The sequence below is a fragment of the Synchiropus splendidus genome, chromosome 4 (assembly GCF_027744825.2).
Source record: "Synchiropus splendidus isolate RoL2022-P1 chromosome 4, RoL_Sspl_1.0, whole genome shotgun sequence".
In the NCBI taxonomy this organism is placed as follows: Eukaryota; Metazoa; Chordata; class Actinopteri; order Syngnathiformes; family Callionymidae; genus Synchiropus; species Synchiropus splendidus.
In genome coordinates, this window is record NC_071337.1 from 945,716 (window position 1) to 966,509 (window position 20,794).

Genomic DNA, 20,794 nt, shown 5'->3' on the forward strand with positions numbered 1-20,794 from the left:
GTGTGCTCAAAGACCCATTCGGTTGTGAATGCGTGGGGGGAAAAGTCATAAAAAGTGGATTTGAATTCACCAACCCGTCAGTACTGGTATATAATACTCCATCAAAGTTTGTGTACCTGAAGCACTGTGTCCTAGGAGGAGGCCGTCATAAGTGTAATGTGGGAAGTAAACATTTCCCCTGTGGGAGGCGATGTTTCCAGTGTGTTCGGTTCCATGAAACCTTTAGTTTTACAAGCATTTGTTTAAACAGCGAGGGCGCGCGGGAAGGACCGGCTCCTCTGAGTCAGAGCCAGACGCGTGTGGCAGACGATGTGACGTCCACGGAGGAGTGGTTGTGGTGAGATAGGCCGTCGCTGTCAGCCCTGGAGCGAGGATGGACGCGGCTCAGCCAGGTCAGGGAGGGGAAAACCACCTTGTGTTGAGTCACAGACGGAGGACGATGGTGGAGCTGGGCCGCACTAGTGTGAGGAGCGGCCGTGGTGACGTGGGCTTCAACAACTGCTGTTGAACCTTGTGAAAAAGGACCTCACGGTGAGAGCGCGGCTCCATACTTCAGGGCCTGCCTTTTCTCCCCCAGCTGAGAAAGGATGATCCTCCGGGGACCTCTGCTCGCTGGTGACATTATGTCATGAATAAGTGGTGAGGTGACGCCACGTTTGTGGGCCGGTGGGGGAGGAGCTTGCTCATGAAACATTGACCTGAGTGGTTCGGTCTTTCAAAGATCAGCTCAGAGGTGGGAAGGGCGGCCCGACATGTGAGCCTTTCTCTCTGCTCTCATCCATCAGTCACTGACACGAGCGGCGTCTTCATTTGTGACCCCCAGTACAGTAGCTGTCACGCAGCACCCGCCCCTCCCCTCCCCTCCCCCACTGCCTGCGGCCTCAATCCAACTAATGACCAGAAGTTTGGCTCCCTCAGGCCAGCTGTCAAGTGGAAACGTGTGAAGGGTGATAAAGGCTGCAGGAGACGCACACACATGCAGAGGAACACTGCCCAGGTCAGAGGTCACCAGAACAGGTGCGGGGCCTTTTAGTGTAATGAGTCATGGGACCACAGAGTGGGGGGGTCTCTGGACCTGTGGGTCACTGCGGGGACTCGCACTGGTCAGTGTGAAGCCATGAAGGTGACAAACTTTTGACATTGGAGCGCCCTCGCCGCTCCATTTACCCTTTGGTGTGTCTGTATTGTGCATGAATGCCACTCTGAATGTCTCACTGTCTCTGTTTTATCTCTGCACTAATGTGCATTCAGGTCAGTTCGCGTGCCAGACAGTTGCTACTCAAATAGTGAAATTTGTCAAGTATATTTTTTTGTTCTGCTCTGTAATTCTGTCCTTATGTTTTACATTTCCAATCTGTATATCACATTTGTGTTCCTACCTCTGCATCGATTTGAATGTAATATGTTCAAAGAAAGGCAGCGTGATGAACATATAGTCATTTTTTATGATCTTAGATTTCATTTCTTCTCATCACTGAAATGGCAAATTTGACATCGATACCCATGAAAATATTCAATGCCATTTTCAATACAGACTTGATGAAAAATGAATTTTTATAAATTTTTATAAAAAAATAAAACAATCTTGTTTTCAAAGGCAAATATATGCTACATCAATAACTGAAATGCTCAAAAGCTTCAGCAAATAATGTCGTCGCAGCTGTGGCAGCGTTGGGTCTCAGGTCGACTTCTCTGCTTCAGTCTTCTAGAGGAAAACAAAGGTTGCTGGCCACGGCTAAGGAAACGACCAACACTCATTGAGCAGTGAGCTAAACACCGCTAGTTGTCCGTGCCAGCTGCGGGTGGAGGACGAACATGTCACAACGACACATCACAACGCACACTGTTCTCCAGAAGCAGCCTTCATCCCATCGAGCTTTCAAAGAACAAAGTCTTGCTGCTCGATATAATATAAATATAAATACATAATATTGAGGGCGTCTGGCTGAAAAAAAAAAACGGGGTCTCCAAGTTCTCATGTTCTTTAGTGAGGCTCCTGTAGCTGAAGCCTGGTGTGTCTCAATTGTTGTTTATCACCTGCTGCTGCTGCTGCTGCTGTCATGAGACAGAAAAGATGATTTTCCTTCCCAAAAAAAGAAGAAAAAAAAAGAAATCAGTATTGACGTCTCTGGGGCCAAGTCTGACAGGAAGCCATTAGCAGTAGCTCCTGGCTATTTTGGACACTTCCATGCTGACAGAAGGCAATTACAGCGCGCATCGGAGAAATGTTTAATACAGTCCAGCAGCACTTGACTGCAGCTTTACTGAAGGTTAAACCTTTAAAACCCCCTGTGAGACTGGAGAGTCAGAGGAGAGAAACAGTCAAGACCAGTCAGACTCACTGCCTGTCAAGGGTGAAGCCCTGAAGCCACTCTTCTGTGTTTGGCTGGGGGTCGTTGTGCTGTCGCGTACTGACCTCAGCCTCTGAGAATCACCATACAGACAGTGTGAAGACCACATATGGAAAAGTAGTCAGTACATTCGCCGTGAAAAACTAAGCTAAGTGTTCCTAAAAGTGCTATTTTATTTTAGCTTCGGCCATCAGGGTGTGGCACTGTAATCCCACGGGTCACGTGCATCCTGTCCAGGTCCTCCTTCCCCACATCTATGGACCTCATTGGTCGTCTTCCTCTTCTTCATCGCCTCCATTCTGGTCCAACACTGTCTCCAAACCATCTGGCCTCTCCCTTGAAGACGAAAAAAATCAGTATAGACCGGTCCGACTTTTTAAAATGGTTGCCTCCCTGAACCTCGTCTGTCTGTCTGTCTGTCCTGAGAGCTGAGCCCTGATCCTCCTCTCACCATGAAGCCCTCCGTCGCTCCTGCAACCCACCTCATCACCGTCCTCACAACATTCTCATTCTGACCTCCTCACACCGCTCCTCCCCAGGAACTTCCTCATAGGCGTATCAACGCAGGCATAGTGCACCTCCCTCTGACCTTCTGTGTACTTGGCTATCCTCAAGGCAAACACCAGACCTCAGAATAAAACCACTCTGCTGCTGTATGACGCTGACCTCGGCGACTCGTCTCCTCATGTTCATCATGGCTGTACCTCAAAAATCCAAGCAGAAAAGACTTTTTTGCATCACCGATCAATAAAACTGATCGTCGTGTTAGCTGGGCTTTCCAGCGCCTCCTCTCCAGCAGACTACAGTCGTGCTGACATCAGTCAGAGTGAATAAGGGTCTCCTGCCTTCGTATGGCTGCATGTTTAGCATAGTGCCGGAGTCAGCACAGAAAGCAGGCCATGTGTGCCGCCTGCTCTCAAGGCTGCTGGCAAATTGGATTAAAAAGCAGCAGAACTGAATATGTGTCTTGTGCTTCCAGGATCAAGGAATGGGTGGAACAGATGCAAAACGAGTTGATCACATTAACAGACAGTGCCAGTGGAATGGAGAGCCTGATACACGTAAGTCCTGCTCCTCAGACGCTGCAGCTGAGTCAGCGTTATTCTCAACTCTTTGTGTTTGCTGAGGGACTGAGGTGGTATTTTGGCCGAAAGTTTGGACTAAATGATGAGCAGCGGGGGCCCACGTCCCGGGAGGAGGAAGCTCGTGCCACGAGTTCGCCTCATATCTGAGAGACCAGACACGTGAACGCCACACTGGCCCCGCCCTCTTTTCAGAAGTTCACATTAAATTAATTTATTACCGACACTGTATAAGACATGTAGTTTTTGGGGGGAGGGGGTAAAGGAAATGTTCTGCTCTGTGTTTTGTGTCCCTGCTAACTTCAAAGCAATGCTGTTAATGTCAATGTTAACAGTGACACAAAGCACTGTGAGGTCAAATCATGACCACGGCTGAGGTGCGTACGCCAGTTACAAGGAAGGAATTATCCATTCTTTTGAACAAAGAAACATTTGATTTCCCCAACTCAGACTTGTTTTCGGTATATTAAACAGTCCAAAATATTCTTGAGCGTGGACTCTGACAAAACGTCAAAGAGAAAAGCCAGATGGGAAGTAGATTTGAGTCTGTTTCTTTGGAACAAATGCACTGAAACCCACAATGTCACGAAGGCAAATATTTCGCGGGACTTCAAGAGGAAGGTTGTCACTGTTGCACACCTGAGCTAGTTACAAAAATGGACAAAATATGAGACCGTTTCAACGTTTTTTGATGTTTTTAAAAGTATCACAATCAAGTGGGGGAAACCTGAACCACCAACCATGAGCTGTGGCTTGACAAAGTAAAGGAGCGCCATATAATGGCCGGCTCTTCAAGGCTTCAAAAAGACATTTACACAAGAGATGGAGACCCTTTGTTGAGACGCAGATGGTTCATTCTCTGACAACACACTACAGCTGACCTGCATGTTTCTGTCTAACAAAGAATGATATACAGTGTATTGTTTGGTGTCTCACACCTTCTTCTTACACTGGACACTGCAGCCGTATGTGACTACTGTTTGACGTGTGTCTTCATGTTCTTGTAAACATTCCTTTCCTCACCTGTTGTGAATTGCTGATGAAAACGTAATGAACAGAACGTTGTGTGAAAAAAAGAGAAAATGATGATCAGAATACAGGTCCTAGTAGGCGGCCAACTCCGCGATTATGCCCCTTCTTTTCTTCTCCTTGTGAGCTCTCTCACACAAGCCTCACCTCCGCGTGATCCGTTGAGATTGAGATTGAACCGTTATCGGAAACATCTGGCATCGTCCCCCTTATTCATTAACAGCCTTTAGTGGAAGAGGGGTCAGTGTAGGGTTCGGAGGAAGAGAGCATGAATGATCCCCAGTGTTGGATGAGTCATGACATACGTGTGGTTTATGTATGCACATTTATGTGCAATCATTTCCGCGCTTCATCTGTCACTTGTCTTGACTCTCGGTGACTGACCTCAGCTCTTAGTGCTGCACACTGTGCGATGACTTCTGCCTCTCTTCCATACTGACACCACCGTGACAGACGTTCATGCAGCGGCGAAGATGCCGGAGATGGAACTAGCACCCTCTTTTATTGTGTTTCATTCGTGTCCAATTGAAAATACTTTCAAATCGCATGTTGCCTATAAACGAGGAAGATTCATCGATGACCCCTGTCAGGTCCGTTAAAGGTGCTTGTTAGCCACTACGACAATGAGAGTAGAACCTACAAAGATGAATTTGCAGATACACCGATATCACAGATATATCGTTTGACATGGCCCCGTTGCTCACCTTGTTGTGGAGCGGCAGCGTGAGGACGACGGTGATGGAGGGTCTCGCTGTGTGTACCATCTAATGTCAGAGTCAACTCCCTCCCGGCTGCTAAATAATTGGCTGTTTGGCATTTGTGATCCACGCGTTTGGACATGCTCCGCAGCAGAGTACGGACTGGTGATGTAACCTGACGGTACCTTCCATCAGAAGTTTGGAAAAGTGATTGAGAGAGATGCCTTGCATTCTGATATCTGCCGTGCAGCACGAGAGGGAGGTCGCACATTCTGCTCGGTGTAACAAGCTGTCAACAGCAAGTTCATGCTGCCAACTAGATCAAAGAGAAGAAATCCAGAGCTGTTTTGTTGTATCTCTAGAGGAATGGCTTCCCATTTCACCTGAAAAGAAAGGAATTCAATTAGAAGTTAATATATCACGATATTTCGTCGAGCCCTATGATTTCGATTCAAGGTCACAGAGTTTTGCAACAATTCTTAAAAAAAACAAACTTCTAACAAGCGTTCTCTTACACATACCTACATGATGGCGGTACTTTGCACACGGAGAGTTCATACTGCAGCTGTGTACGCTGCGAAAAGTGGGTTTTCAGTAGAACATGGAGAAGATGATTATCGAGTAGACACTGTGACACTTGGTCTGTGGTGAACACACAATCCTGTTCATCAGCCGTGTTAACATAACTTAGATGTTAGCCAGAATATCGTGGTCATTTTGCGTCGTGAAGGGCCTGGTGATACCGAACCGCAGTGGACTGATGTGTGGCTGAGAGCTGGGTGGTCTTGAGGAGAGTCAGGGGTCTCACCATGGCTGTTGCTCTCCTTCACAGATCTACAAGAAGCACAAGGTGCACTTCAGCGTGGAGTCCAACAACGCCAAACTGCTGGTGGCCACCGCAGCAGGGAACATCGAGAGACTCCTGGCGAACCGCTCCCAAGCCTTGAAGGCAAGTGACCATGCTGCTTCCCTCTGTGTCGTCGCTATAGTCTGAACACAAATCCATGCCTGGTGAAGATCAGCTCATCCAAGTGCCCGGGGCTGTTGTAGACGCACACAAAAAACCAGTCTGTTCATCCTCATCGCATGTCACAGAACATGCTGGAACACAGCCAGCACAGCCTCAGGCCTCCAGCTGATCCAATCCAAGCAGACATCCTCCAGCGAGGTGACTTGATTCAACCCTACCAGCCGGGGCTGCATCAAGCCGTATCTGTTTTCATATTCCCCTGGCTTCTCACAACACCTGACCACTCCTGCTGTGTTTGAGGCTTGTGTGGCGACAGCAGCGAAAGGTTCGGCTGTTAGTCTGAAGCTGTGTGAGCGAGCTCGCCCTCGGCTGTTTGTCTTAGATAGGATGTTACCAAAAGGCAGCATAATTCTGGATAATGGGATATTAAGTTGGTGGCTGCAAAATCAGTAATGGAATATGCAAGGTTGTGTGGAATTGGAGTTGACCGGGAAGATGAGGATTCAACCCTCGGGTTGGCTGCTTCAGAAGCTGCCCTTTGCTGAAACGTACGTCCGTACGAACAAAGCTCTTATTGTGCCTCGTACCGCAGCGCAGGGAATCAGGTTTTCGGAATGTGACGAGGGGTCGACCCGTGTGCATTGTTGAGGGCCAATATCAATAGCGATAGCTGGTGGCTGATAACCGATATTAGGCCGATATTTTCCTAGTGGCCTATCCGACCAAAGTGGAAATGAATCTATCACTGATGGAAATGAAAAGGCAGTAGATTTCGCTTGCGCTTTGCCAAAGGCACAAATGAACAGCAGCCTATGTTCTGTCCACAAGAGGGCGCAATTGGACAAATATTGGCAGGGACCGATATGATGGAGGCCGATAGCGATGTGGACCGATACAAGAAAAATCGTATCGGTCCAAATGTTCATGGAACTGATTTATCGTTCAACCTCTCAAGCTGACCTTTGGTGCTCAAAACGGCTCACTGATCTTGTAGTTCGGATGTATCGAGCCTTTATCTGCTTTCTTGCTGACAGTCCAGATTTTTTTCAGATTCCGATTTCAGATTTGTCAACATCGATGGTTTGTTTGGACAGTGCACAGTCAGGCGGCTTCTCATTACTTAGAATGGAGCCCACTGGAGAACAGGTCGCCACTCGGTCTCATAGGACCTTGTTTATCATGTTGTACTGGAGTTGGAGATGTGATTCGACATCTGATCTTTTGTGGAGACCCTAACCTTTTGACCTGTGACCAACATTGCTTCACTAATCACTAGCGCTTGGGCCTTTTCTTCCCCAAAATTGAATTGTAGAACAGTTGAGGCAGCAAGCAGGCGTGGAGCTTTTTTTTTTTTTTTTTTTTTTGCTGAATTTTCCAGCTCTCTCCAGTGAGATGCTACACGGCTATCAACATTAACCTCTCCTGATATTTTAGGACTCAATCTGTCCTGGGGCCAGTGAGATAAGAATCCCCAAATGAATCCTGGCATCCTTTTGCCAATCCGTCCCTTTCATTGATTCGTCTGTCAAACCTTGTCTCGCGCTCCTGCATCTCTGTAACCGGGAACGGAAGAGAGACAAAAGGCTCGGGGTGGAGCACCTCAGCAGAAGCTCTGTCGATGATCAACCCTGTCTGCTGTGTGATTCACTGGCTTCAGGATACACCGCATGCTTCTGTTCCGTATTCCTCTCGCAGATCTGAGCGACTTATCATTGGCAACTCCTATAAACGCCGTCCCATGTAATAAAGCGAAAGCGAGCCGGCGCAACAGTGATCAATTTATGGCGGCGACCGTAAATTGTTGCCAGGCCACTTTCCTGATGACTTGACTCATGAATTGAAATGGAAGCCGGGAAAGGGCGAGTGCTGCATCTCAAGTGCTCTTGACCCGTCCTCGACTAATTCAATATGTCCCCACATTAGTTTCAATCGCTGCTGCCATCGGTCCCTTCCTTCGTCCCACCGTCTTCAGTGTCATCCTCTATCTTCCGTCAGCCATTAGAGGAGCAGATAACGTGGGTCATGAGAGAAATGGATCCGAGAGAGAAGCGCTTCAACATAAACTGTGGCTCTGAATGCTTTGAATCCGTCCACGTACAGTACGGGCCCAAAGTTTGGACACGCCCTCAGTCATTTGAGTCATTACAGGCTTCTTTGTTTACTACATCATTCCATATGTTTTCATTCATAGTTTGGATGCTTTCAGTGAGATTGTACAATGCATTTGCATTACAGTACAGTTGTGGAAATAAATGAAACTCTCTGAATGAGAGGCGTGTCCAAACATCTATGGCTGCACAAGGTCAGTAGAAGCTCTGTCCAGTTCACTCGCATCTGTCATCCGAAGCATCACCGGCTCAGAAAGTGGCAGAAACAGCGCAACACGTTTCTTTTTCAATGGTCGACCCCTCGTAAAATATATTTCCTCTCAAGTCTGACAAACTCAACATCATTTTTTTTGGCCTGAAATTGATGTCAATACTCATCATATTCAAATGGGCACTCGTGTTCCAGACTGTAGTCTAGAACACCAACAGTTACTTCTCTGTTCTTCGTCCCAGCGGCAGCATTTCCTGAAAATTTCACTGGCATCTGTTGATAATTTAATTGTTACTTTGCTGACAGAACGCAATCTGATGCGTCGGCACTGACGTTTTTATTTTCAAATTAGACTATGTACAACCTGTTTTCTAGACTGTAAACCGCGTGACTGTCAGTTGGTCTGTGAGAATTCGACATCAGGCTCTTGTCGGGGGGGCGGGACAAATGACCTGCTGTTGTGGTATGTTTTACCCTGGGGTTGCAGTATTTTACAGGATGTCTGCTTGGTCCTCCTCTCACCCTCCTCTTCTATGGAGTCCAGGGAACAGTCCAGAACCAAGCCAGCCAGGGACGTGCCCAGATAGACCCCGAGCAGGTGCTTGAGCACCAGCCCTCCGTCCTTGCATGAGGAAAGTGGAAGCCTTCAGGGAACCTATAGTGCGCCTCAGTGACTCTCTCCTCAGTTCTGAAATGTATTTTGTGATCTGGCGGAGCATTTGTTTTGGCAAGAATCGCTCCCCGACCTGCACAGGGGCTCATATTCCCCGCTCTGGTCCGTCCCACTCCTCCTCAGCAGCGGTCGAGCAGCTCCCTCGACCTGCATCATCAGACTGATGGTGTTTGTGCAGAGTATTGATACGGTTTATTATGATCTCTTCGCAGGTTACATGGTCGTGGAAAAGCCCACTGACTGGCCTTGACATTGTGTTTGCTATTTTGAATTAGCCGACAGTAAAATGGGACAAATGTAAAAGACAAAGGCCGGAGGTGCCCCTGCGACCCGACCATGCCACGATGAATGATGTTGTGTGAGTCCCGTCCAGTTTAGTATTGTTGAGAGGAAGCTTCAACCAGAGTCATAGCTTCACAGAAGCACCCGCTCCACTCTGCTCTGTAGGGGCAGGAGGCCGTCACTTTGTGGGGCAGAATGCTGAGATGAGTGTGAACTAAGGTGGAATCCAGTTGACGCTGAGCGTGCGTCTCTGTGCCTCCACCTCTGTATCCATGCAGAACCGACCAAAACAACAGGTGAACCCAACTGAGACTCTGAGGACTCTCTGCTGTGGTGTTATCCACATGAAGGGCCAAGGAGAGTTTAAACAGAGGGGTAAAATGGGGTGGAGGTTTTCTGTTTCTTTGTCTTTGGGGGGCAGAAAGCCAAATCAAGAGGAATGGGAGGAAACAAGTGCTCCGGTGAGGATGGAGCAGGCAGCTGAGGACGGAGTCATTGATCAGCCAGGGTTATTTCAGGCTCGGAATTGCATTAGCACTTTGGCAGATGATCCCATCCGCCATTTTCCTATCAAAAACTACACTTGCTTTCCAGAGCTCTTCAGCTGATTGAATTTGCTGTGCGGGCGAGTCTCGGCGTGGAAGTCCTCTCCTCCGTGGGTTGTTTGCATTGGCGCGGAGACGCGCTTTTAATTGCCGCGCAGAGACAGAGCTGCGGATAATGAAGCAGCAGGCGGCGGCGGCTGGGTGGTCTCCGGGGAGGTCTGACGCTGGCGGCCCGGGTCACCTAGCAACGTGCTACAGAGTGGTCTTCCACTGCCTCCACAACGTCTCATTTCACCTACACAGCGACACAGTGTCATTTCACGGCCTCACCGGCGCGAGAGGGTGAGAAGTGAGCGATGGAGTCAGGGGTGTTCAGTGCTGGAGTGTAATTACCGTCACTGATCGCTCATGTCTGCTTATTAAAGTGACACTACGCCACACGCTGTGGCTCATTAGCCGGCGCTAATCACAGGGTACAGACTGACTCCCAAAGTTTCACACTCTTCTCACAAGACTTCATCAGCCAGCGATGTTGGGCACCTTCTCCAGCAGGCCTGGCCAACTCCCGAGCCTCGTGCCACCAAATGAGCCGCCCAACTGGTCAAGTTGCTGTTGAGATGATCCTTCATATTGTTTATGTTTCAGAGGACTGATCTGCTGCCGTCTGAACATCCCAGTTGCAGCTTTCAACTGTCGCTTTCAGCCACTTACGCCACTGAAGTTAGCAAATGTGGCGCTAACTCTGCCACTGGAGACTGGTATTAACCAGTTTCTGAGCCTCTTGGGGAAACTGTGTCTCATTCTGACGATATATAAATGTTTGGATATATAAATGTTTGGATATATAAATGGGTTTTTTTGTTTGTTGCTCATATTGTCACAATCTCTATCAAGTTTTGAAAATAATGAACTTCTAAAATGATCTGTAAATTGATCAGTTTGATATTAAGCAAATATAGCAAATTCAATAAAAAAGGAGGAAACAAAAATAAAAGCCATTTATTGAACTGGAGACAATAACATCACTAGGTTTTAGTCATGAGAAGTAAATAGATCTATAAAGTGCAAGCGATACGTGAGTTGAGTTCTGTGAGGACCCGTTGCTCTCACCTTGTTATTAGCTCTGGATTGCTCTGTTAAAAACACTCCACCAATGAACCAGCAAGTCATGTGCTCCTCCATGGCACATGGTGTGTCTCCTGCTCGCTTCCATGTTTCCACTTCGAATGCAATAATGGATCAAAGAAAATAGAATAAAACAAACAATCATAATAAATGAATAAACAACACCCAAGCTGTGAACCAGAGGAGCGGTTTTACTGAGGCCAGAACCTTCTTCATCGTGTGCAGTGATTTAACTAGAACATTCAAACCAGACCTGACAAGCTCCTGTTTTGTGTTATTGCTGTTCGGCTAATGAAAAAAGTGCCTCATTGTGGCGCTTTAATTGGATTTCATTACGAGTGTGATGCCAACATTTGACCCATTACTATTTAATGTGTTAAGTTGGACCAAATGTTGAGTCACTTTTGCTTGTGTAACCGATTCTGGCCACTGATGACTCATTGGCGTCCACTTCCTGCAGCCTGGCTCTGTCCCAGTGTGTGTGTGTCTGTGCGTGTGTCTGTGCGTGTGTGTGTGTGTGTGTCTGTGCGTGTGTCTGTGCGTGTGTCTGTGCGTGTGCGTGTGTGTGTGTGTGTGTGTGTCTGTGTGTGTGTTTGTGTGCGTGTGTGTGTGTCTGTGTGTGTTTGTGTGTGCATGTGCATGTGCGTGTGTGTGTGTCTGTGTGTGTGTTTGTGTGTGCGTGTGTGTGTGTCTGTGTGTGCGTGCGCGCGTGTGTGTGCGCTGTGTCTTTGTTTGTCAGGCGGCCGTCACCCTCTCGGTGTGACTTGATCTTTGTCATGTTTCACGTGGAAGATACAGAGGTGCAGCCTCCCACTCATGTCTGGCTCATTGGCTCTGACTTCTCCATACTGTGTCACACAACACCAAGGGATTTGCTCCATTTACATGTCTCAAATAAGTTGCCGACGTTACTGTCAATATGAGAAACGTCCAACTGCTTTCTTTATATTGCTCAATGTTACGTAGTATAGACTGTAGATTGCCTTTTTCTTTCACAAGCAATTTAGCTGATCGGGGAGGGGGACATATCAATGAATATAGTGCTCACACGCCATTTGTAAGTCCAAGTCAAGTCTCAAGTCTTTGGTCACGGGTCCAACTAAAGTATCATGTCTTTGGTCACAAGTCAAAGTCTTAGTTCACAAGTCTTTGGTCACGGGTCCAAGTCAAGTCAAGAAGTTTGTTCACTCTTGTTCGACGATGACTTGCTCTGTATTGCGTTCTGACAGTGAGGTTTAAAATCAACTCAAACACCATCAAAGTCTACGATCCAATCCAAGTCAGTCTCGTGCCTCCACTCCCTGAGTCGCACGTTGTCCAACAGTCGGTGGCGAGTGTGAGCCACGCGAGCGCCGCAGCTCTGCAGATGTGTGCTGCTGTAACTGGGGGTGGTTCCAGCCAGCTGGCTCACAGAGCGAGCCCATGTTCTGCAGGAGGAATGAGCTGTCAAGCTGCTGCCAGGGCAGCCAGTCTGGCATCGCTCTCTAACAAGCCACTTCCTGCAAACTTTAGCAGTCGCAGAAGCATGTTTCCTGTCTTTGAGATTAGAGCTGTTGCCGAACACACTCTACATAGTCCAGTCTTCCATGTTCTGTGTGTGTGTGTGTGTGTGTTTGGGTGTTCCTCCCTAACCACACTGGGCTGTGCGCCTCTGTCTGAAGTGCCCCTGTTTCCTTGACGCCCCCCGTTTCTGTCACCTCACCAACATGGCAGGGCTGTCGGACGTGCTTCTCTCAAGCACGCCCTGTTCTTCACTTGGACCGACGGCATTTTACGTGTCCCGTCAGCTCGTCCATGTCATGACCAACACAGATTCAAACTGCCAGAAGCTAAATTAGCCTTCAGTCAACGGACAGTGATGTCAGGTTTTGTTTATTTTTTCCGATCAAAAAGAGACTTTTACAGTTCAGTAAACATGACTGATGTTCAACGCTGGTCTCTGTTTGAGATGCTGACCTATTGCGTGATTGACTTTGACCTCACTGCTGAAGAGTCTTCCACTGTCCCAGCAACAAGTGATGTGCAGTGATTCGATAGCAGCGCATCAATGACAAGGCTGAAGGCCCATTCACGCTGTTGTGGACGGAGCCTTCTGTGCGTGTTCTGCCTTCATTTCCTCCGTATTTTGACACGTTTCTACAACGCTTACATATACGGGTGAAATGGAGCAGTAGCGCTGGAAAGAATGGGGGGACAGCGTTGCTGTTATTAGCCAATAGGTAGCGCTAAGCCCAGCCTATGATACAATTCCTCTTTTGTGCCGGAGGTGCACCATCCAAGTGCCACGTCCTTTTCACATGGTTCACATGCTTCCATGTGTCTTCATGTTGCTCTTCACCAACATATCCAGCAGGGGGAGCAGCCCAGAGTCAAAACTCCCAAACCAACATGGCGACCTTGTAGATGCACAGGTAGAGCCTTGCAAAGGCTGGTTTGTCGCTCGGCCGTGACTCGACGTGCCTGCTAAGGAGCGCTTCCATATGCAGACTGTGTTTGCTGAAGCCTGAGTAAGGGTCGCCTGGAGGGACGACTGTAAATCACTTACAAATGATTTGCTGCTGAGACTGAACCCTAAACTCCTCCTTCCTGATTTCATTCTCTGTCCTCCATCTTTACAAAGGGCAGAGCTTCCTTTCGTTCCTGCTCCGAGCTTTGAATTGGATTCATCCGATAAGGACATCCTGCTGACCGGAGGTCTGGCTGGACTCGTGTCTGAGCTTTCCTGGTTATGTGGCGTCAGAGCTTAGATTGACCTTGAGTGGAGTGAGGGAGGGGAAACCAAGAGGTGGCTTGAAGCATCAGGGACAGATTCCAGTTGTTAGCAACCCTAATGTTCAGCATCTTCATGTTGCTGGATACAGGATGAATCACCCCTTAAAGTGTCAGATTGTCCCCTGCATCAGGAGAAGCTGAATACATGCTTGGAGGGCTCTGCCTGTTTTCACTTCTTACCTTTGTGTGGCGGAAGATTTCATTGCCAGAACTCAGCAAATATGCCCCAGCTACCTATTGTGTTGAGAAACATTCTGGGTTGGACCTGCACGCGTGAACATGCGGAGACGGTGACGGCACCGCGCTCTCCAGCTCGGCGGTGTTTGACAGCCGATACCGGCGTGTGACAGTTGTGGAGAGTGTGGTGGACTGTGGTTCACCATGGTAGTTTGAAAGTGATGTTGAATCCAGGGAACCTTTGATCATGACACTGGTGGACTCTGAGTCTCTGGATCCCTGTTTCTTTGATGAGATGGAGTGGTCCTCATAGGTTCACATCAACACATGCAGCTCTCCTGCTGCCAAGGTGACAACACTTGGGTATTGGCGGCGGCGTCCTCTTCCGCGTCCCCATGAGGCTTCACTGATGGAGGACACACTCTCACAGGCAGCGCTAATGCTAGGAGCCGCCATGAGTTAGGGACCATCAACAAATTCTATAGCCTCAAAGTCTGAGTGACATCTTCAATAAGGTCATGGAAAACAAGCATTTTAGGAGAGAGAATTGTGAAGAGGTTTTTCATGACACAAGACAAAGGACTGACAGTTTGGATCATGATCTGGAGAATAGAATCTGACTCCATGATCATTTCTTCACCTGATGGTTTCTAATGTTTCTTCAGCAGCATCTAGGAACTGTGTCCAGACTGCTCCATAGTTCAAGTCAACTGTTCAGAGACATGAGATACAGCAGACAGACGGCTCAGTTTAACCCCTAAATAAAGCTGGCAGAGCAGCCTGTCAGACACCAGCGGCTTCTACCAGAGACCTGAAACATTGAGTTTCTCATCTCTGCACTGAGTTCACTGTTCTATTGAGACGTCAACAAACCATGGTGTTGGAGACAAACTCCACTCCTGAGTTCCATCATCAAACAGTCTGAAGAGAGACTTTAGTGTCCAACACATGGAAGAGAATGAAACAAACGTATTTATCGTGATAGTTATTATAGCTGAAATTATAAAAATTATAGCTGTTTCCTCCCTGATGGCTTGGTCAGACTCCAAGATGACAATGTCAGGTTGATTCATCGGGCTCATGTTGTGAAAGAGTGTAGCGTGAGGCGTCATCCTCACACATGAATGGCACCACAGAGTCCAGACCTGAACCTCTTCACAGTATTTTTGCTTTAGTCAGACTCTCCCGCCATCAATACGAGACCTTGGTGACCTATTGTGACTCTCAACACAAATCTTGTGATATTGTAAGAACTTATGGGAACAATGCTTCTGCGAATGTGGGCACCAGACGTGACCGTCGCAAATGGCTGAACGAAACCGGGTAAGCCGCTTAAAAACATCTGACACAACAGTTTCCAAAAACCTGCGTCATAAGTCGCCATAATTATGGCGAAAAAGCTGAAGAAAATCAACCGTGTTGCCTCAAACTGCAGTGGACACAGACCTAGAAAGAAGTCCGATGGAAGATGCCGTCAAGTGTTCTGAAGGGGAGTCTGTGACAATGAAGCAGGAAGTTTGGAGAAGTTCATTCCTTCCCACAATGTTTAGCTTGATGGATCAGATAAGCAGAAACAACTGGAGAAAATGGAGACAAAGATGGCGGCACTGACGGATCAAGTTCAAATCCAACAAGCCGAAATGGTCATGCTGAAAGAGTCAGGAAAATGCCAGAGTTCGGGTGTTAAGTTCCGCCGCCACGCTCACTTCCAGGTCCATCAGGCACCGGACACCGTGAGAATATGAAGTAGATATAGATGTCAACCACGTAATCGAGCATTTACGCAGTTTTGCTAGCCTGTGCTGACCTTATTCTAACTTTCAGCCATTTCCCTGGCTGAAGCTAATAAGGTTTCTGTTGCAGGGAAGCGCGCTAGAATGAGAAGTTAGAAGTGGTTGTTGTCTCACTTCTCTTAAAACACAGTGGTGCACAACACTGAGGCATGTTGACCAGAGAGTAGTTTGGATGCGGTAGTGACGTCAGGAGCGCTGGAGACGTCACGACATAAAGACCGGCGAGAATAGAATGCCTTTGATCTTCAGACTGTGGGGAACTTGTCGACTGCACAGTAGCGTTAAAGACATATGCAGAGCAGCAACACAATCTAAAGGCAGAAATGATAAATTCCAGTGGAGATCTTACCGCTGAAAGATGAAGCAAAAAAACTGGGGTTGGAGAACAAAACAACCGAGGTTCTGGATGAAAGCAATGTGTCCACAAGGAAACACAGTGGAAACAAAATTGATCCAATGACAAACTCATCGGTCGAGGCTGAAGAGAGATCTGCATGTCAGGCCTCCACCCGTCTTGGTGAAATTGCAACAGGGAGTGAGGGAACTCGAGGTTCTCAAGACAGCAAGGCTCGAAATGTCACCAGACCAAACCAGGATTACATCCGACCCACAACAGGTCTAAACCAGGGGTGGTGCAGGTTCTCCATCCAACCGATCAAGCTGACACAGTTTAGCCAATGAGGTGTCAGCTCCTCTTGTTCAGCTGGAACCAAAACCTGCACCCACTGCAGTCCTTCATGGAACAGTCTGTCCACCCCTGGTCTATAGAGACAGAAAGACATTTCTGGAAATGAAGGCAGAGACACGGAGAGTTGAGTTCCAAGATGGCAATGTGGAAATCTACCAGATGCGAGGCCTTTAAGAAACAACAAATCTGACATAAAGACAACCTTAAAACTGACACAAACTCTTCATCACTCTGCTCCTTTTCAGTTGTTGAAACCAGATCAAAGTTGTCCTCATGTGCTAGCTGAGGCTAGGTGTTGGCTAGCTAGGTGTTGGCATGTGCGGCCTGTCTGTTCAGGCAGTGCACGTTGGGGTTCAGCCGGTTGTTCATTTGGAGTGGATCAGTTCAGCACTGTCAGTCGGTCTACAGCAGATGCAGCGCTACGATGAGAGCTTGTGTACCAGACGCTAGCAGACCCACAACACACGGGTCACGTTGTACATTAAACGTTGAAGCGCCTCAGTAATCGTTACGGCCCCAGATGCCCCATGGGATCAGACGTACTTCATTGATCGCCGGCGTCTGTCTGGTAATTCACCCTGATGCACCTTTAGACACATTAGCATGTGCTAGCTAGCACTTCTCCTGAGCTGACTTCGTCTGGGAATGACCCGGACAATAGCCGACCGCCATTACAGTAACCTGATTATGTGTTTTCATAAAGGCTCTCCTCCAGTGCTGCTTCCAAACAAACACTTCCTGGGCTGGTCATATCCAAGGGCATCATCCTCGGCCCGTCCTCTCAACAAAAGTCAGGAGAGGTTCAGAAGGTCCGGCGCACGCTTCGATGTCACGCCTCAAATACATACATTTGGATCCTTAGCTCCCATAAATGAGCCAACCACCTGCCTGCTCTCACTTTTGCTCGCTCTAACTAGAAGCTGAAGACAGAGCCATCAATTCTCCGGGGAAATTAACTGCGCACTTTCTTTGAGAAGCAGGTACCGATTAGTAGATGGGCCCATTATAAACCCATTAACCCAGTGATCGGAGGCCAGATATGGAGGAGAGGAGGAGATTGGCTCCGATGAGGTCATCCCAACACTCACATGCACAGATGGAATTTTACAAAGTCACCAGTCCTTTTTTGACTCAACCTTATTACCGTATGTTTAGTTTATGTTCTTGGCTCGACACCTTCCGAGGGGTTTGACTACATGTTACAGACGATGGAGCCAGGCCTGGTCAATGGTCACATGACCTCTCTGGTGAATTACTTTCTGAGCCCACTGTTTTGTGCTGTTGTGATGGAAAGGAAAAAATGTTCTAATGGTGGGACTCAGTGAAAAAAGGTGTAAGATTTGCCACAAGAAAACAAATGTTGTGATAGAAATAGACACATTTTAAGAACAAAATCTAACCATTTACTGTTCATCATGAAGCTGTCGAGAAGCTTCCAAAACTTGAGCCATTGTGTCTTGAATTCCTGCTACTCCTGTTATATTCAATTATATTCAGTGAAAAAACAAAATTCTACATTTTTTTTACTTTGCTCAACTTATTTCTCCAACTTTTGTTATTGTGGCTGACACTCCTACCTTGTTTCGTGTCATTTTGTGAAGTTATTCTTTCGTTACCCCCTTATTATTATTCAAGGTGCACGGCCACTTTCTCCAAGCAAAGTTCTGGGGCCAAATACTCTCAGTGATGGAGGTCCTCCATTGATAGAACCCTCTGCTCAGATTCAACAGAACTGAAGCTGGATTAAATAACATCCAACCACAGACCAACACCCCAGCACCACCCTTGATCTATCTAATCTAACGGTGTTCATCCAGCGTCTACCACCTCAGTGGAGTGATACTGAGCTGAGGAACTGTGTTGCCAGTTTGCATCTGTGTAGATCCAGCACCGAGTCCTTGGCAGATATTTGACTCAACAACCTGTTCATTCTGGTTTGAAAAACCTCTCTCCTTCGATTCCTCCGTGTTTGTTGTTGTCACGTGTTACGGACAGACTCAAGTTCTGTGCGGTCACCTGTGACCAGGCGATTGATAGAGTCAAGTGATAAGCCCCGCCCCTAATTCTGATGTCTGCGTCATCTGGGCCGGTGCTGCTTTGTCTCTCTCTCTCTGTAAATGTTTGGAAACTTCCGTGCTAGAGGTTTCCGATTTGTCTTGCAGTTGTGTTACCGACAGGTTGCCGGAGCTAATCCCCCCGTGTCGCTCTCTCCCTGCAGAAACTGGCCAGTGAGGCGGAACGATTCCAAATGGACCACGACTGGAGGGAGGACAGCGAGGTGAGTGGGTGGATACGGTCATGATCATCGCTGAAACCCGTCCAGGTCAAGTGGTGCTGTGAACCCCGGGACTGCGTCAGAGTGGGGGGAACGTGGGAGTTGCACAGTCGAGTCATCAAAGACCAGAGTTCCCTGATGACTTGCTGCCAAACTGAATTTCACCAATGCAGACAACAGACAGCGAGCAGTGGGGCTCAGGCTTGTTTCTGTGCCGTAGATGAAGCTCAGCGCGGCCTCACTTTTGCCGTATGTTTTGACAGTGATGAATGCTAATTGGACGCTTCTTTCTCGAGCGTCGCCATTAGAAAACTCATCCCACACTTGACGCACACTTAAAAGAAGACTGATCACTGTGTGTGAAGTTTGTGGTGAGCAACCATTGCTTTCCTGTCGACCCGCTTTCAGACTGAAATGCTGTTCACTCAACCATAATGAGCACACACACACACACACACACACACACTAAAACAGACGCCAGCGCGCACAGTCGATTCCAAGCCCCTCGTATTTAGCAAGTCTTTTTTAAACAAACAATTTTCCCACCACATCAGTCCTAATCTAAAGTTGCTAAGAAATCTTCGTCAAAATGTTTTTGATCCCTCAAACCGTGGCTGAGTTCAGATTACACAGTTTACATTACACTCGGCAGGCGTCAACTTTCTGTCCCATGGATTCTAGTGTGTAGCAAAGCTTGTTTACGACCTGAGCAATGGCTTCATGGCAGCTGACGGCAACCCTGAGGGAACAACTTGCAAAAGAAAGACAAGGAGGAGCTCTGCTCAGTGAAGAGATCTCAAAAGGGAGCAACCCTGGGGGAACCAACTCAACTGACTCCTCTCTCCTACTCTGAGTCTCTCCCGGGTGACAGAAGTCCTCGGCTTATCTCTAAGGAAGACGCTCGCCACCCGTCGAAGGAAACTCATTGTATCTGAGATCTCATTCTTTCTGCCCTGACCCAAAGCTTGTGACCATAGGTGAGAAGATCAAAGTTGAGAGGGACATGTGCAGAAGTGTGGAGACAGAGCCAGGGAGGACAGATGGTTGGTGGAGAGGAGAGAGAGTGTTGGAGCTAGAAGGTTGGAGATGAAGAAGAGGAAGACGGTTAGGTCTGTTGCGTGAGAGTCATGGCTCTGCTCCATCTACCAAGTACAAGCATCAGTTTTCATCTTCAGCTTCTCTGGTAGTGTCTTTCTGAAGCTTTCAGTCCCTCCGTTTGTGTTCACCAGTTCAAAGGTCAGCAGATAAGCAGATTCTCTTTGCACGTGACTGAATGATTCCTGGGTAACGTCATGTCTGTGAAAGTGCTACCTACCTTGGAAATGTTATGTGACAATGTGTTGGTAATTGCTGTCTTATTCTTAGTCAATGACTGTAGTGCAGCTTGCCTGCCTCGAAGGGTGAAGTCAAAGAAAGAACCTTTGTCGTGTGATTTACGCGGTTCTGTTGTTGGTTTGCTCCTGGAAATCATGTGAAGTAAGCACAATGCTTGAAATCTGACTGAGTAGTGAGGTCGGCGTGCGTCACGGTGTATGGTGTGGTCTGGACATGGACAGAGGAGAGAGAGAGAGAGAGCCAGTACATTGGTAGATGAAGATGTTGAGATGTTGGAACTGGCAGGCAGAAGGTGGAGAGGAAGGCCACAGAGGAGATGGATGGAGCTGGTGAAGGAGCACATGAGGTTTGAGAGAAGAGGAAGCAGAGGACAGGGGGAGATGGAGGAGGGTGATCCACCCCTGAAGGGAGAAGCCCACAGAGAAAGAAGAACACTGGTTTATTCTTGATGTCTTCACCTGGGAACTAGCTCATGTAGCTGGGGAGTCAGGCGCAGTGGGAATGAAACATGTATTTCAACACTTTTGTAAAGCAGGTTGTAAAGGTGTGGAGCCAACTGTTGCACCTGGTCGCTTCACCATGATGATGACATCGATGTTATTCAAATAAAAAAGGCCGTACACATGTACAGCCTGTCTGTGGCATTTAGTACACACGGTGGATGCATGTCTCACCTTCTG

The 20,794-nt window shown here is 47.8% G+C and overlaps 1 protein-coding gene across 2 annotated transcripts in view; it reads left to right on the plus strand.

The window, feature by feature from the left end:
• Window positions 1–20,794, plus strand: part of LOC128756811 (voltage-dependent calcium channel subunit alpha-2/delta-1-like) — an 81,138-nt gene that overhangs the window by 12,190 nt on the left and 48,154 nt on the right. For both annotated transcript variants that reach the window (XM_053861497.1, XM_053861498.1), the window contains exons 2-4: window positions 3,331–3,412; window positions 5,993–6,109; window positions 18,723–18,782. In XM_053861497.1, coding sequence (XP_053717472.1) covers window positions 3,331–3,412; window positions 5,993–6,109; window positions 18,723–18,782 — 259 coding nt within the window. The remainder of the gene's footprint in view (window positions 1–3,330; window positions 3,413–5,992; window positions 6,110–18,722; window positions 18,783–20,794) is intronic.